Source organism: Melanotaenia boesemani, chromosome 14 (assembly GCF_017639745.1).
Source record: "Melanotaenia boesemani isolate fMelBoe1 chromosome 14, fMelBoe1.pri, whole genome shotgun sequence".
In the NCBI taxonomy this organism is placed as follows: Eukaryota; Metazoa; Chordata; class Actinopteri; order Atheriniformes; family Melanotaeniidae; genus Melanotaenia; species Melanotaenia boesemani.
In genome coordinates, this window is record NC_055695.1 from 12,913,205 (window position 1) to 12,931,568 (window position 18,364).

General features: G+C 41.1%; 1 protein-coding gene across 6 annotated transcripts in view; it reads left to right on the top strand.

Moving 5' to 3' along the window:
• Positions 1–18,364, top strand: part of LOC121652819 (discs large homolog 1-like protein) — a 127,391-nt gene that overhangs the window by 60,986 nt on the left and 48,041 nt on the right. Inside the window, exon 1 of one of the 6 annotated variants that reach the window (XM_042005871.1) lies at positions 1,224–2,556. The exons of the other annotated variants lie outside the window; for them this stretch is intronic. Within the exon in view, the coding sequence (XP_041861805.1) occupies positions 2,287–2,556 (270 nt within the window). The 5' untranslated portion in view covers positions 1,224–2,286. Of the gene's footprint in view, positions 1–1,223; positions 2,557–18,364 lie in introns of those variants that run through there. 6 annotated transcript variants of the gene reach the window in all.

Below are 18,364 nucleotides of genomic sequence, written 5' to 3' on the forward strand. Positions count from 1 at the left end.
TTGCCATAGAAACAGTTCCCAAGGAAACACAGGAAGAAGCTCTGACAGGGGTCCTGCTCCACCTGTGGCTCATCCTCCGGGAGTCTGAGATAGCTGTGCAGGCTAGTTGTATGTGTTACGCAGGGACTCCTCAGAGACAAAAGGGCAGGTTAACCATTCTTTATTAAACACCGTGAACACAAGGGAAAGGGCTTACTTAGACGGACACTGAAGGAGTCGGTTGGAGGGACGGGAACCAGGAACGGCGAAGGGATGAGTCCATGATGTGCGTAGATTAAGGTCCGACAGGGAGTGATTGAGGTGCTGGTGTATATGAGGACTGGGAAGTTAACGGGAGACAGGTTTGACTGGTTGGGCTTGATTAGAGTGGGAGGATTAGACACAGGTGTGGAGGATCAGGGGAGTGCTGATGGAGGAGTGGCAAGACAGGCTGTGACAGTATGAGTGCATATCAGTTAGGTAATTTATTCAAAGTAGTAAGGGAGCAATTTACTTGGGGTCAGCATGTTACCTGTACTTATCCAGACTGCCTTTGGCCCAGAGCTGCAAGCTAACTTGATGCATGCATAGTCAATTTGCAATGTAAAAAGGATGCTATAAGGGCATTTACTAGTCTTATCACCCTCTTCTCTCTTCTCTTTTCTGTTCTTTTATCTCAGTTGGAGCCCAGCAACAGCCTGTTGTTTTCCATTCTGGAGTCACACTCTATGCATAAATGTCTGTGTATACTTTAATGTGTGTGTGCATAAGAGGCAACAAGCTAGTGAGTTAGTGTGTGGGAGAGCTGCAGTGTCTGGAAACAGCCTCGGGAGAAGCTCTCTCTCTTCCACACATTTGCACAAATACAAACAACATATAAACACAACACATGGTAAACATGCATGCATTTATAGAAGCATACCTGTTGTATTTGCAATTCATCGTTAGTTACTTCCTTGCTTGTTTTTCTTGTTCTCACGCATACACAGCTTCACACACATATGTTTATATTTTAATCTACATGGCCTCTACTATCATTCATTTTATATGTGCATGAAATCGTTTTTTTTTTTTTTTTTTTGTCATGTTGTACCATAACCTGCAACAGGCATTGTCTGTGCGCATGCGTGTTTTAGGGTGTGTGTATTAGGAAGAGAAGAGAGGGTTAGTGTTATATCATTGGCTTACTGGAATGTAGGGGCGGGGCTTGTACCAGTAATGATATCTGACAGCGAGGGAGAGAGAAGCATCGGGTTGCAGCTCAAATAAAAGACTGGAAAAGACAATTTGCTGAAAGACAGGCAGAGACAGGAAGACAGAAAGAGACAGGGCGGGTAGATAGGAAAAAAATTACATGGGGTATAAGAGACTTAATAATGTACTGAGTGAAATAGAAGGGAAGAGAGAATGAGACTTGGAGCAACATCAGACACTTAGACGAGAGGGGAGGAAAAACAGAGGAGTTGCAGAATGATTCTTCTAAACATCCACCTACTTCAGATGATCTCCTCCTCGTCTGTATCCTTCCTCCTCCCTCCTTTTATTCGTTTAGCCACCCATCACTCCCTCCCTTCATCCTTTCATTGTTAATGGGAGCAGGCACAGTGACACAGGGGAGATTGACTGGTCATCTCCTTGGCTTCACAGAACAGGAGGTAGGGAGAAAGAGGTGGGGTGGGGAAAGACGGAGAGAAAGAGGGAACTCTCTTAAATAATCAATCCTCATATCCTGCCATTGCCTGGCCCTGACTCCCCCTCACTCTGTCTTCTATCTGACGAGAGGCAAGAAAGGAGCTGAGGATAGGAGATTTTTGACTCAGAGATGTGGATTTTGGACATTTCGCCTGGCTAGAAAGAAAATGGGATGATGGGCAAAAACAGGCAGGCAGGTGGATCGATGGGTGGACTGATGCTCCAAGACCCTGACTTAAAGTCTTATGCTCCATCTCTAAGCGGACTCTGTCTACCTGCTCTGGACTCTCTACCTCCTCCTCCCTCTCCTCCTCCTCCTCATCTCTCCATCTGCCAGCTGCTCTATCCCTGAGGGAACTGAAGAAAAAAAAAAAGAAAATAATAAGAAAAAGGTGGTAAGTGAAGATAAAAATATCAACAAAAGCTACGTAATCTTCAGAAACTAATTATAGTAAAAAGGAAATACGGACTACACTTTTGACAGCAACACCTGAAGAGCTGGAAACACAGGAAGAATCACCAAAACCACAAAGGAGAAAAACTGGAGATGAAACACTGGAAAAGGGCTACAACATAAACTCTAGCTTGCCTAGGAACAAGTAGACAGCAGAGAAGATGAACTATATTTTTGGCAACAACACCCTCTACCCCCGGAGTTCGAGGGTAGGCGGAGCATCTGGGGGTCAAGGGGCGGGTCTAGGAATCAAACAGAAGCTGGGGCCCAAGCGGGGCTCCTCAGAGGAGCTGGCACCTCCCCATACCTCGTCGCCCTCCACCTCCTCCCCTGCCTCCTCCTCACCCTCCACATCGTCCTCCCGCTGGCAGCAACTCCTTATGTTCTTCTCCAGGAGGAGTGCCTTCACTGATTGTATCAACTCTAGTCAGGTAACACATAAGTCAAAATGTGTGTATGTGTGTACTAATGCTTGAGGGATAGTTGGGGATCAGGGTGGGAAGCATGTAATTTGAACAGAGTTTTTCTTGTCTGTCTGTGTGTGTGTGTGTGTGTGCGTGTGCGTGTGCGTGTGCAGTCGATCATCATGTCACCAAACATTCTCTAGTTTCAGTTTCTAAGCCAAAACATAGATGCAGTTGTGGCAGCTAGCAGCTTTAAATGGAAGCTCAATCAGTTCTCTGTTTGTGGTTGAGATTGATGATAATGTTGTCATGGAAATGAGCTCTAGCATAGAGTATAAGACCAAAAGTGTGTTGCCATGGCAAAGCCATAATTTATCAGAGTAGATTTCAGTGGAAGTCTACACTGAAATCAAAATCCTTCTATGAAAAGTTGTGTGTCTGACATAATGGCAGAGACATATCTGTTATCACATGTATATTTGCTGACATTATTTAAATGCTTGTTGTTACCAATTCCAGATAAAGACTAATCATAACAATGACTGAAGGGAAAGTGAATAATTATACAATAATTCTTTAGAAACACCCATGTTTTCCACGTCCCAAGGAGACATGGTCAAAAGGTTCTAATTGGGGCCAGATTTTTTGTATCGGATTAATGAATAGTTGATCAAAGAATGTAATCATATTTAACAATTTAACAGTGGTAGTTTTAATAGGTAGAATACCCTGATAAAATAAAAATCAAATATTTGCTGTAACTGTTAGGGAAGGGAATAGTGTAGTAGGCCTGCCATTGACCTCTATGATCAAATATAAACATTGTCTCATATCAAGTACAATGTCCAGTGTATCATCTTAATTATTTTATATTTGCTAAGGCCCTGTTGGTTAAATATGTTGAGTTGGGGTGGAGAAAAAAAAAAAAATGCATACATTATTATTCTTTTTGCTGTTCACAGTTTCTATTTTTAACATAGAACATTCTGTAAATAACTGTGTATTTCATTGGTAACTTCTAAAACTAGAGTCATGCATTACATAAATTGCTTGACTAAGAACTAAATCAATCCAACAACCCACAAAGAGCCAACAGGGGTGCTACTTTCAAACATGAGTCATGAGAGTCTTCCAGATGTTGACAAATGCTGCTGCCATCGGCTTCATTTAACATTAGAAGTTAACACTATGTTGATAACAACGTAGTGTGCATTGGTTATTATGTATAACTGCACTATGTAAATTCCAAAAGTGCTTACATTTTTGCTATTTGTGAAGTTTTTCATTCAGATAACAAGGTTAAATAATGCTTATTATCTCCCCTATACAAAGGTGTGTTCTAAAAGGAACTTCTTTACTCTTCTTTGGCTACTCTAGAGGTGTATTGATGTTTTGTTTTTTTCAGTACGAAGTTATTAAAATAGGTTGGGCTCTTGTATTTTAATATAGAAATTTTTATTTAGCATGTTGTGCTTTACACTCAACATTTCTTTAAAAACAATTTTTCTCTGAGAACAAATAGTCCTGAACTCTCAGCCCATTAGAGAATTGCTGCTGTGATGTGACGTGATTACCCATTAGTGAGTGTAACCCACATGCTGATGCTGTGTATTAACCATAAATAAAGCATCAGCTAAATTAAACTCAAGCCTTAGGTCCAAAAAATTGTATGCCTTGTAACACAGTTGTGTGCTGAAGTCATATTCGTGATTGTGTTTGAACCCAGTTTCTTTAGAGGTTGAACACTACATATCTTGGTTTTAACACACGACTCCTGATAACTAAATGTTCATGTAACAGTAGAAATAGAATACAGTGTGTAAACAAAATATATATATTTTTTTTAAGATATTTTGCATTTTAAAGAAAACATCTAGCAGATTTGCCAGAAGATAAGCATGTCTAAAAAAGAAAGGATTACGCTCATTAAAATTGAAGGTTCTTTTCCTTGGCAGGTGACTGCACTTCTGTGTGCAGGTTAACCAAAGAGCTGTACAGGATAAAGCTGGGATGAGGCCAAGGGTTTTCTGTTTGTGCTTGCAGGTTTAGCTTCCTGCTTTCTGCTTTCTTATACATTTGGTTGTTGCTTGCTCTCGCTCGTAACTTTAAATTGTATTGATCTTTATGCTGATTTTTTTCCCCTTTTTTACTTACGCACCTACCCACAGTAGCTTTTGAATACCTATAAATCACTGAGAATAAAGCATATTTATTTAAAACTGCAACATTTTTCATAGTTCTTTTATCTTCAGCGCTCCGTGTCCGTGGCCTACAAACTTACACCTGAAGCCTACACATAGTTTCAGCTTAAGCTGAGTAGCTTCGAAGGTGCTAACACTAGGCTAACGAGAAGCAAGATGCCTTTCATCTCCACAGATGACTGTTAAGACCTATACAAGAAGATAACAGTGCTGGAGGCGAAAGTTTGCCGCCTTGACGTCAATGTTGAAGAATACGTGTGGAAATGAAACAACCATTGATTCAAAACAGCGGAGATGACCAAGCTAAAAGAGTAAAAGGCACAGATACCAAGAAAGAGGCAGCCTCTGTGGATTACAATAAATCATCAGGTAATAAGCCCTCCCTGGAACTGTTTCTGTGCAAAGCAAAAAAGTAAATCAAGCCTTCTGGAAAAGGGAGGACAACATATTACAGGCCATGGGCAGCGAGCTGAAGTCTGTGATGAGATGGACTGGCCTCCCCTCCATAAAAAACAAAGGACATCTTCTACTCCTCTACATGGAGAGAAACAGGACTGGACAACTGAGAACAACTGGGAAGGTTGACAACAAACCTCCGAAAACACCTTAATGTAAAACTGCAGAAGAGATTTGCTTCGCTGTCAGAGGACCTGCAATCTTTATTGGACGACCATCTATCCCAGGACTGCGAGGTGAGGACTGATAACTAGTCAGAAAGAAATAGGCCACAGGGAACGCTAAAGGCCGGGCCTGAAACTCTGATTATTGGTGATTCTATTGTAAATCTACTGTAAAAAGTCTTCTGCTTTTCTAAAAATGTGATCAGTGACACGCAGGAAAGAATTCTGAAAGCTGTGGCTGATTACCAAAATATGAGAAACATTGTTCTACATATTGGGTCAAATAATGTGTCTAAACAACAATCTGAGGTTCTGAAACAGGACTTTACTGGATTTGATTATTGATTGTTGATTCATGTGTGGGACTGAGCTCTGTGCTCCACCCTGCAGCAGCTTTACAGTTATCTGCTGACTTACATTAAGCTCATGGAAAAAGTTTACCTACCCTCTTGTAGTAATTGTATGGGCCAATGTTTTTCTAAGGTGTGTCAATATTCCTGTCTAATGCACTCCATGTTTGACTGATAGGCTGTTAGGCTAACCACACACACATCTGTGGGGACTGGTAATGGAGGAAGAAGCTGTTTTTAACTTTGAGATAAAGATGGTTTAAATCAACTGATTTTAGGCACATAGCATATATCATACGAATGAGCTTACACGGGTTGACCTACAATAAAATATGCATTTGTTTTCTCCATCTTTGTGTGTATTACCTTAAAGTGTTCAGAGTCATGGTAAATTAGATTTTGAGGATTTAAATAAACACTGAACACCATAATTTAGGAGGCTCTGCTGCAGACTTTACTTTGTTTGACTCACAATTATCAGCTGATGACATTTCTCTAACATTCAAGTGATTGTGTACATCTGTCTGTTTAAAGGCAAGATGCAGACATTATTTTGTTTCAAGAACTCTAATGCTAATGAGCTAATCCCATTCTTTAACAATGTTTTTCTTATGGGCACAAATAACATTTTAGTTTCTTAACCCCACCCTATTCCTTTATAATTGATTGGTAAAGTACAGTAAAAGCACTGTATGGAGGTCATCCTAGCACCATAGCAAGAGCTCTAAAAGCATTGAGGAGGTGTTTAGTGGTCACAGGAAATGGAAATAGAGAGGGATGAACAGAACCAAGGCGATAAAAAGTGATATTAAGATGCTGAAAGAGTGAATGAATGACCGATGGAGACTGAGAGGAATCTAATCCCCTTACCTCTCTGAGATAATGAAATCTTCATCCAACACCAGAAGCAAATTTCAAGTTAGACGACATGCCAAGTAGTTAAATGTTATAAGGTATATACTGTAGTAATCATCACGCTACATAAAAAGTAAATATGGTGTCATTGTCTCATGTAGCCTGTCTAATGTTCCAATTGGTGTCAGGGCTTTGTCCACCAAGACTGCATACCAATGCACAGAAATCCTAAAAATCCTATCCTAATTCCTAAATAATAACCAGTGTTTTCCAGATTGTTCATATGTGATTGGTCAGTGGTTAATGGACTGAAACTAGAAAACAAAATCTACTGTTTCATCCATCCATCCATCCATCCATCCATCCATCCATCCATCCATCCATCCATCCATCTTCTTAGCGCTTATCCAGGGTCAGTTCGTAGGAGTAGCAAGGAAGGCCAGACTTCCCTCTCCCTGGCAACATCTGCTAGCTTGTCCGGCCAGATCCTGACATGTTCCCAGGCCAACCGAGAGATGTAGTTCCTGCATGTCCTGGGTCTTCCCCAGGGTCTCCTCCCAGTGGGACATGCCCGGAATAACTCAGCAGGGAGACGTCCAGAAGGCATTCTAACCAGATGCCCAAGCCACCTCATTTGATTGTGAGGATGCGGAGGAGCAGCGGCTCTACTCTTAGCCAATCCCAGATGTCTAAGTTTCTCACCCTATCTCTAAAGGAGAGCCCAACCACCCCGCAAAGGAAACTTATTTCGGCCGTTTGTATTTGTTAACTTGTTGTCTGCACCACTGCAGATGCTATACCAATCTGCCTGTCAATCTCCTGCTCCATCATTCCCTTAATCATGACAAGACAAGATACTTAAACGCCCCCACTTAGGGCTTGACCTCATTCCCGACCCTGAAACTGGAGACTGGAAAGCTCATACAGGGGTGTCCGGCACTTCATACTCCCAGAGCACCCCCCACAGGAGTTCCCGGGGGACATGTTTAAACACCTTCTCCATGTCTACAAAGAGTGTGTAGACTGGTTGTGCAAACTCTCATGCCCCCTTCAAGACCCTGAAGAGGGTGTAGAGCTGGTCCACTGTTCCGCGACCGGGACAAAAACCACACCAATCCTCCTCTTCAGTCCGAGGTTCGACTGTAGTTGAAACACGTTCTGGTCCCCCTTCTTAAGATGGGGGACCACCACCCCAGTCTGCCACTCCAGAGGCACTGTTCCTCATGTCCACGCGATGCTGGAGAGACAAGTCTCACAGCATCTAGAGCCTCTGGTTGGATCTCCTTCACCGCTGGGGCCTTGGCACCAAGCAGCTTTTTAACCACATCTGTGACCTGTACTTGTATACAAATTCACTTTGCCTTACTCATGCCTTGTGTCTCAATAGATGATCTGCAGTTCCATCTTATCACAACACTAAACTGGAATAAGCGGATATAGAAAAAGGATAGGTGGATAGTTTGATGTGCAATAACTGAGGTCTGTGCTGCAGCAAAGACCTTAAATAGATGCAAAAGTGCAACAGACATTGGACCAATGTATGCTTGTACGCTGAGAAAACTCATCAAAGTTTAGGTTACAGTGTGAGTGGGCACTGTGTAATAAACTGAGGTAAATTTTATTTTTGTGAGTTTTCTCACCTCAAGTGTGAATATCACCTCCCACAAGTTTTTTTTTTTCTTTTTTGTGCACTCAGAAACAACAGATCATCACAACATAGAAAGTAAAATGCGCAAGAGCATAGAGTGACTGGTGGATCAGTTGCGGTTCTCATGCATTCATTTTACAAAAACGCTTGGATTTAAGACAACCCTCCCCAAAGTATTTTAGAGGACTGAAATTTTTCTGATTTGTGGTGCCATGACCGTGTTATACTCACATGACATGAAAATAAACAGGATACAATAGCTCAGTTTGAAGCTTAAAAGAAATAACTTTGAAACATAAACCTGTTTAGACTTGTTTAGAACTCCTATGGCATTGACAGTGACATGTGCTATCTGTTTGGTTCATGCTTATCATGTAAAATTGCTTTATGCTACAGTCTAGAAATTTTCTCACTGAAGTAGTATTTTGTTTTCTTAAAATTTTATTTCAAATTTGAGTACTGAAATGAGAAACTGGAGATGGAGATGATGTCATGAGGGGGTGGAGCTGGTGTGCATGTTTACGGTCTTAGTACCCATGGTAACCTATCAGCTACGCCTCTGATACTGGCCAAAGATACAGGTGGCATCAACTGTTGTCATGGTGATACTGCTTTGCTCATCACCAAGCAAAACATGTGTTCGTGTATGGTTTTGCAAGTGAGGGAGTGAGACATAGAGAAAGAAAAAATTACATGAGTAATTGTTTATAAGTTAAAGTCTCAATACATAAGACTGTCACCCACTTGTGCTCACATACGTGCATACTAACATGCACACACATTATACTGTAGTAAAGAGAATTGCATTAAGTTTGTAATGCTGAGTGTGTGAGGTGTTGCATCATTTTCTGTGTGTGGGATGAGGCTTGCATATCAGCTCTCTCCCACACACACTGCACACACAGACGTCTCCACACTGGCACACTCTCTATGCTCCCTTTCTATCAGTCTCCTACTTCCAGCCTGTTCCGTCTGTGCTGATATAGTCAGCGCTGACCACAAGCAAACACTTAATATGACCACTAACTAATTAGATTGTGCACATCATTATGACATTTCCAATTATCTGACTGAGATTTTATGATTGCGTGAGAGCTCGAAATGAATAATTGGGTATAAGCATTTTTTTTTCATAGAAATAACAAATTTTGCATTTGCATATCGTTGTTTTTAAAAGAGCAAAGTTTCCCTTTTAAAGCAGCATATTAATACCTTTGTCTTGCAGTGACATATAAATGTGCTATTTCAAGTAACTGTCTCTTGACTTTGCTGACAAGACAACAAACAGCACACTTTTTCACATATTAGTGATCTGTCATGATTGCACACAGGAAGGTCTGAGTATTTTCTTGTCTGCAATGCTGTTACATACATACATATATATATATATATATATATATATATATATATATATATATGTATATATATACACTACCGTTCAAAAGTTTGGGGTCACTTCCCTATTGAATCCCATGGCAAAGTGACCCCAAAATTTTGAACGGTAGTGTATATATATATATATATATATATATATATATATATATATATATATATATATATATATGTGTGTGTGTGTGTGTGTGTGTGTGTGTGTGTATCATTTCAGTATCATGAGCAAGCAATACAATAACGCAAGTAGCATATCTGTTTAGTAAGTTTTGTTATAGCAACTTTGGGCCACATAGTGTTGTAGCTTCAGTTATTAGCTGTAAATTAGCTGTAAATATCCACATGACCATTAATTACTTGTTGTTTGCATCAATTTTTTTTTCTTTTACTTTATATAAAAGTTTAAAACATTTTGCAATAACTGTCTTTACCCATAAAATCTCCAAGCAATAGCTTTAATGGAAATCTTTCAACAGTCAGACTCTGCCCTATGGGCGGGCTCCTGTTGGCAAGGCCTGCCCATTCACAAACCAGACTTTCCCATCATTTTTATTTTATTTTGAATATCATTTTCTTTTATTTAACAGCGATTATATGGATTCTTATAAATCATCAGAATTAGAATGCATTCCTGTTTGTGCTCTTTCGGTGCTGATAAAACTGGCCTCTCAAGAAGTTTGTGTGTCTGTATATTAAAGTCATGTGCATTTATAATCATCAAATTTAATGATAACCTAAAGGTGCATTATGTTCTGCAAGCTGTCCCGATATTGGGTGCAAATTCATTGGCTAACTTTAATGAAATAGTTATAGGATGATAACTTTTGACAACAGACTTAATAAAATTGTTTAACAATGATGTTAAGGAAGGAAGATGTGTCAGTTGTCATTTTGCAAGAATCAGCCACTTCCAGCAGTTTGGATGATTCAAGCAATGTAATGAGACCTAGCAACATGGCAACATCTGCATTAACCACAGGTGTGTGCCCCCCCTTCTCTTACTCTGGAGGCATCGTCTGCAGCTGGATTAAACTCTGTATGACTCATCCTTACACAATGTAGTTAGTCACAATTACATTTTACTGACAGTATTTTAGGTCTTTGTCTGCTGCAGATGTTTGCTTGATGTTTTACAGAGTTGAAGTAAGTTGCACATTATTCACCCAAATCAGTTTGGTTGAGCTCTTGCAGCCTTTCTCTAAATTGAACTTGTAGAGTACCTGCAGATGTTCAATGGTAAGAGAAAACTTTTGCTGAGCATCTATGTTGTTTTGTGTAAAATGTGATCCATATGGCATTGAATTATATAATCACTGTTTAGGTTCTTAACTGCTCTCAAACAGTCTGTCATTTAATTTTAAAATCTGATTATTAGTTAAGATTACTAGACTGGCTTTGCTATTCATGAATGAAACGTTAAATTTCTTTTACTCTGTCGGTCAAACCTGATATAAATATTTTCCTCTACTATCAGAGAAAATACTTGAATGGCATTCTATACCAATCTGCTACAATATGGGTCAAATATTGAATTAATGTAGAATTTGGCCTCTTTTAAATTCTAACTTCACTTGATAAATGGGGCGATCAATTGCCTGACTTGTTACTGTGTGCCGGTGCCAGGACTGTTCAAGGGTGTTTTGTTGTTTTTAGAAATAGAAATATTGTTGCACCTTTAAGACCATACTACAACTTTCCAACGCTGCCCTGCTCTGATTTTTACCAGCCTATGTAAATTATTACTGATTTATTCTGCCATGCAGTGTGTGGCTGCTGGTGTGATATATGATAATGAAGATCTCAGGCTGGAACCTCACGTCATATCACACACTGAATCCATGGAGACCACAGCTCTGCTTTGCTGAGATGCAGTCTTTATGTATGCTTTACCCTTGGATGATGGTAGTCTATCTGCAAACATAGTACTGTTATTTTTGTCAATTACTATGATAATTACATTCAAATCAGTGGGAAGCATACATGTGTAGTGTTAGCATAAACAATAAACCTATTTTTATATGGTTTCCACTGATTATGTGTCAACTCAGTCTTTGCTATAATACCCACATTCCCTCTAACATTTGTGGAAATCAAAGAGCTCTTAAGTAGCACATTTCTTAAAGTACCTGCTTTTAAGTTAAAATTTTAACTTAAGTATTATTAAGATTAATCCAGTTAATTAGGTATTAAACAAACTCATTAAAAACAACAAATCTGAATTAAAACAGTTCTTAACATGTTGGAAAGTGAATCATTTTAATTGGATTTAAGCCGCTCTGTCGTTGTGTCCTTATATTTTGACCACTATTATTGGCTGGTCTTGGAGTTAGTAGGACATTTCACTGTGATGTGGTTCTGCTGTATTTAATGATTGCCCATCAGTAACAGTACTGTCAAACTACCTTTAACAAATACCTCAGAGGGAATAATGAGACAGTAGCCCACTGGTGAACTCTACTGCTCCATTTGTCTGTGGAGTCAGAGGACCCCTGCTGGTTCCTTCCAGTAATACAATCTGAGTACTGTTGAACATTTTCTTTTGTAGTCACAATTTCAACTCATATTTATCTCTGGCCAAGATGTTATAACCATACAAATTTCCTCATTCTTTACTACACATGTGACATTGCCATAAATAGGATTTCTAGTATTATGATACTCAGAGATAAAAAGTAAAAAACAAAACAAAACACACACACACACACACACACACACACATATATATATTTATTATTATTTATTTATTTTATTTTTTTAACCCTCTCCTGTCCAGCATCCTAACATACAGAACGGTGGTTTGTGTGCCATATTTTGCTTGCCAGATTTGCTCTTCCAAGGGAGACATGTTGTATACATGGCTGCCCTTGATATTTCTATTAGTTTGTATTGTAATCTTATTTTCTTTAGTCTTTATATGTCCGTGCCGAACCTGACAATGAGATACAGGAAGAGGGGGGAAAAAAGGGAGAAAAGGACAGGATTAAAATGTCGAAATAACTGTTGTCTAGGCTGCCTAAAACACACCACAAAAAAACTATATAAACTACCACAGTACTACATGATACATAAAGAAAATTAGGATAATGATGATTTGAAAAAGTACAGTAGTCATCAAACGTACCTGCAGAGAAACGTACCAACACACAAACATCAGCAACATCTAGTCAGAAGCGGATGGAGAGTCGAGCATGTTTGTGAGCATGCATGTGTGAACGTGTGTGTGTGGCCATGCAACAAGGAAGAAATGTGTGCATGCAAGGGGGTCGTGATCACGTCGCACCCCGAAGCATCAGTGGGGGATGCGGGGAACCCGAGGCCCCAAAGGCCCAGAAGGTCCACAGAGCACCAAGCCCAGGATGGCTAAAGCAGACAGAGCAGCGGCCCACTCAGACCAGAGCAGAGGGGCCCCCAGACCGGAGCCCCCCGGCGCGACGGGGCAGTGGCACCGGGCAGCACAGGGCGGAGGGCAGGCACTCCACAGGCCCAAGGGCCACCCATTCCCCCCAGAAGAGCCCCGCCCAGGAACCTGACAGGGCCCGACTGCCCCAGGCAAAACCACCGCCGGCCACGCCAACCCAGCACCAAGGCTAGGCACCCCAGGGACAAGAACATGTCCGCAGGTCAGGTAAAATCTAGTGGGGCAGGCAGTCGCAGGGGTCCACCGGGGGATCCCGCAATGGGGACCCCTCAGCCAAACCCACCGCCTCCACCTGCCATACAGAGCCCTATGTGTGGTGTGTATGATGTGGGGTGGCGGGGGAGGAGAGGGGCTTGGGGAGGGGCACAACCGGGAGCCAGGCAGCCAACTCCTCAGCTGGCAGCTGTAGGCGCCCCCGCCTCCCCAAGACCACCCAAGGGCAGAAGGGCAAAGAGCCCAACGCATCAGCAATCCGGACGCCCTCCCACCCCCGGCAGCCCACGCCACCACCAGAGAGCCCCAGGTTGCACATACATATCCTGGTCGGGTCCAAGGCACAGTGCCCCCACCCACCCCGAAGGAGACCCGGCGAGAGAGAGAAGGAGAGCAGACTCCACCCCCCATTAACCCTAATCCCCCCCACTGCCCACAAGGACCCCCGCCGCTCCCCTTCCCCCTGCCCCTCCCTTCATCCCTACTGACACATCGCAATCCCAAGGGTACCTGCCAGGCATCGGATCAGCCCGATCCCGATGACATGCCCAGGGCGACCAAGCCCCCCCCCCCCAAGGTTTCCCACCTAATGACACTCCAGACCACCGACCGAAAGAAACAGCCAGTGCCGATGGACCCCCAAGGCCCCCCAGCCAGGCCCACCCCCGAACCCCACGGAACGACTAGACCTCAGCACCCCTTCCCACTACATGATGTGACTAATCAGCGGGGTCCAGGGATACTGATGTGATCCAACAGGAGATTTCTGTACTGGTTAATATTTAGATTGTTTTTGGACTTCCAGTTCACTAAAATAGTTTTCTTTGCAATACATAAGGCTGTGAGGACCATGTGTGCTTTGTTAGTGTCTATATTGATGTCACTTAGGTCACCCAGTAAACAAAGTTTAGGACATGCAGGAATGTTACATCTAACCCATGTTGATAAATGCTCACAAACCTTGTTCCAGAATTTTTGGACAGGTGCACAGAGCCATAAAGCGTGTAGGTAATCATCTGCTGTGTTACCTGTACACTGTGTGCAGATATATGAGTGATTAAGACCCATCTTGAACATCCTTTGTCCTGTGTAATGCATTCTATGGAGGACTTTGTATTGTATGAGTTGTAAATTTGGGCTGTCTGTCATATTAAAGGCATTATGACATATTTGTAGCCAAAATGGTTGACTAGGATTGATCTGCCATATTTGAAGAAAATGTTAATTCTTCACTCATTATCATATATCGAGGATTTTCTGTTATAATACTGGGAGAAAACTATATGCACTACCCTTTAACACACCTTTATGAACTACCATTCTCATTGTTTGCATCTTCATGTTCAACCCCATGCCTTCATTTTCATTTCTGAGTACCACCCACCTCTTCCTACCCCACCCTCTCTCAGTGTATTAGTGCTGGCTTCATTTAGTGCTGTGATGCTAACAGCCTATTCTCCCTGCTCATCCTCCCCTGACTGAACACTTTGCCTGCAGCAGTAGCAGCACTTTACACTGGGAGCACACACACACACACACACACACACACACACACACACACACATATATATACATTTTCACATTTACTTACCAAGCTTTCACTCAGTGCTGCAGTACTGCTTTTTAATGTGCCTTATGTGTCTATTTGCCCCTCTTTCTCTCATGAGCTTGGTTTGGGGCGAGTTGTGGCATATTTTAGTTGACATTATAAAAACATGGGCCTCATAGCTATAATCAGATAGGTATGAGTGAATGTATCTCTTAAGCTGGAGGTCTAAACAAATGGCAGCTGTTGTTCTTTCCTAAATACCAAATGCCTGCAACCAGAAGCTATTTAGGCATTTATGTAAAAATGTTAACTTTCCCCTTTTTTGTATTAATTTAATAGATATCAATAGTTTTATATTTTAGTTTTTTTGTTTTTTATATTTTTAAATTGAGACTCAAACTAGTCCTTCTGAAGAACAGAAAACAAAGTAAACAAAATAATGACGAGCATGTCCAACAGTCAGTCAGTGCTGAGAAATGGTATTGTCAGGTAAAATGCTTAGAATCGCCTGTGTGGGTGTGGAGGTAGACTTGGGTTACAAGAAATTAGTTTTTTTATAGAGCTGAATAGATCTGAAAACTTAATATAATCTAACCAATAAAAGGTGAGGGAACCAAAGAGTGTATACAGACTTAAATGTGTACACATTTAATTTACAAATACTTGAAAAGAGGGAGACTGCTAAGTTTTAAGAGATTTTCAACCAACCGCTAGCTTTCAGGATGAACATTAGTTTTTAGTGTTGAGCATTTTTGCTTGGCTCATGATTCAGTTTAATTTGAATGAATTTGTTTAAGATTTTATGGTTCTAGATATGTCTTGAATTCTCAAATTAGTGAACACCAAACATAGCTAATCTTTAATTACTTAAAAAACCTAGATCAGTCTGGATTCTTTTATTTTACACTTTCAAAAATTGAGACAAGTGTATTCAGTGTAAAATCTGCATTCTTTCAATAGTATTGTCTGAGTGACCCACTTCAGGATTGTACATAATATGCTTTATACATATTAGTCTCCTCTTAGTATGGAAATAACATGTAATGACAACTTGACAAGCTTCACTCACTGTGCGGGTTCTAGTTTTGTTTTTAAAATGTAGGTAAAACAGTTTCTGTTGTGATTAGATATCATACTACAGCTCCAAGGACTTCGACAGTTTGTAAAACCCAGGATAACCTATGACATAATACATTTTTCATCAGAAGCTATGAAAAGCGCTACAGACTTCTTTCTTTCTCTTACAGCACAAAACTGGTGACACATTCATTCTTAAGTGATTGATCTGGTTGACTATACATTTTGAGCTTACAGGCACAGGGTTAGGGCGAAAACAGCTCAGAGACTTTTCCTTTGTGTTACTTACTAAGCTTCTGATGTAAATGGTTTAATTTAGAATATACCCTCTCAGAGTGTTGGTTTACTGCATGTTTTAAGCCATTTTATAGATGACTAGTGTGACTATTCCTGGCCCATTTGTAAATAGAACAACACATGGAGGAACATAATAAACATCCCAGTGAAGCACATTACATTTAAAAGCAACAAAAAAGCACAATTCATCTTGTATTAATTAAACTGTGAGACTGGGTTCACACACACCTGCTGACATGCATTAAGGGTGCATCAGGTCTTAGTGGATTAGTGTTTGCATACCTAATCACAATCTCTAAGAGCAAAAATAGAAGACAGAAGAGTTCCCTGTATTTGTTTTTGTTTACTAGACTGGATCAGGCCACCATTCACTGAAACACTTCCACTCTATTCCTGGAAGCTTGCATCTATTTGTGTTACCCCTGGATAGAACCTACAAGCAAGCACATGAGGATGTACGCGCTCATATAGAGGCATGGTCTCTTAGGGAAATAGGCCAATGCATAGAGACACACACAAACACTTGTAATGTCTTAAAAGAGCGAGACAAAGGTTGAAGGAAGCGACAATCCTCCACCAATCACAGCTCTCCCTCTATTGCGCACACATACACTGTCAGTGAGCTCTGAATGTTGTATCACTGTCCCTGGTTGCCTATCGATTAGTCATGCCTGGCTGCTGTCATGTGCAGGAGTCCAGGGAAGTCCCTAATTGGCTAGTCCGGGAATGAAAGAGGCAGAGAGAGGCAGAAAGAGACAGAGAGGGGCAGACACTGTCAGAGAGAGGCAGCATAAAAAGATAAGCTAGGAGAAAGATTTGTGCATAGATATGTAATTGAAATCACTTCATCTTTAGCAAAGAGGCCAAACAAGACAGTGATAAAGGGAATACAAAGAAGATTCAAGAAAATCTGACCTTTGTTTATGCTGGATGGAAAAATAACTTATTTACTTTTTTTTTTAAAAAGTAACCGAAACAGGAATTCTGATCTGAGTGCAGTTCATGTTTTGCAGACATTACTTTTGGAATATTTGAACTTTGACATCTACAGAGTCACCAGTACTAATGAGTGAAGATATGTATGTAGTAACATGTGGATTATATGAGTTGCGGTGAGTGACTAAAGGCAGGAATGGAGCTTTTTCGTCCAGTGACAGAAATAAATTTACTATTGAAGTCCCTGAACTAACACCCAAATCGAGAGAGGACTGATTGGAACTTCTGCTTTTTTAAGGGGTTTTGCCCTTTCTTTTTGGGACATATCTTTTATGTTTTTTATTGACCCTAGCATTGAACGATTTTGACTGGGTCAGTGTGCTCTGATGGAAGAATGTAGAGAAGAAATCTGTTAGGTATTGCCCTAAAGAAGGATGCTTTGCTGTTCAGAGCTAGCCAGTGCTCTAGCCCATCAGGGAAGAGAAACAAAACCAATACCCATACAGGACCGGCTATTTTCCTGATATCCCAGGGCTGACATACCAACCTTGCACTGGAAATAGAGGATTAGCTAATCTTGAGAGGCATAACCTATATTATCCAGACACAAGTGATTCTGAGGAGCTGCTATCTTTTGTCATCTCTGTAAAGACAACAATGTGGTAAGATCAAAGTACTGAGATAAAAAAAAAGATAACCAGAGGATCCCTGAGACTTTTTGTAATTTTTTTATAGCTATGACCACATATTTCCACAGTCATGAGTTTTGCTGCAGCCCAAAAAAGCCCAGCAGTAGCTCCTCAAAGGGTAAATCTGGAAAAGGGAAGGCCAAATTAGGCAAGAGTCACTCTCATTTAAAGCATAACCAAAATTTGTTGCAAGCGCCAAATCACCAACTGCAACCTTCACCGCTACACTCACCAAAGCAGCATCCCCACTCAAAGCAAAGCTGCCATTCTCCAAAACAATTGCTTCTTTCTCCATCGCCGAGCTATTATCACATAGCCCCACCATCTCCAAGTCATCAACTAGCTCCCCAAGCACCAGCCTGCCAACTGGCACCACAGTCTCAAAATAACTTGCACTCGCCAAGCCGCCACCAGCTTCATCTATCACCAAGTCACCATCAGATTCATCTATCGCCAAGCCACCAACAGCTTCAGCTATCACCAAGTCACCATCAGATTCATCTATCGCCAAGCCACCAACAGCTTCAGCTATCACCAAGTCACCATCAGATTCATCTATCGCCAAGCCACCAACAGCTTCAGCTATCACCAAG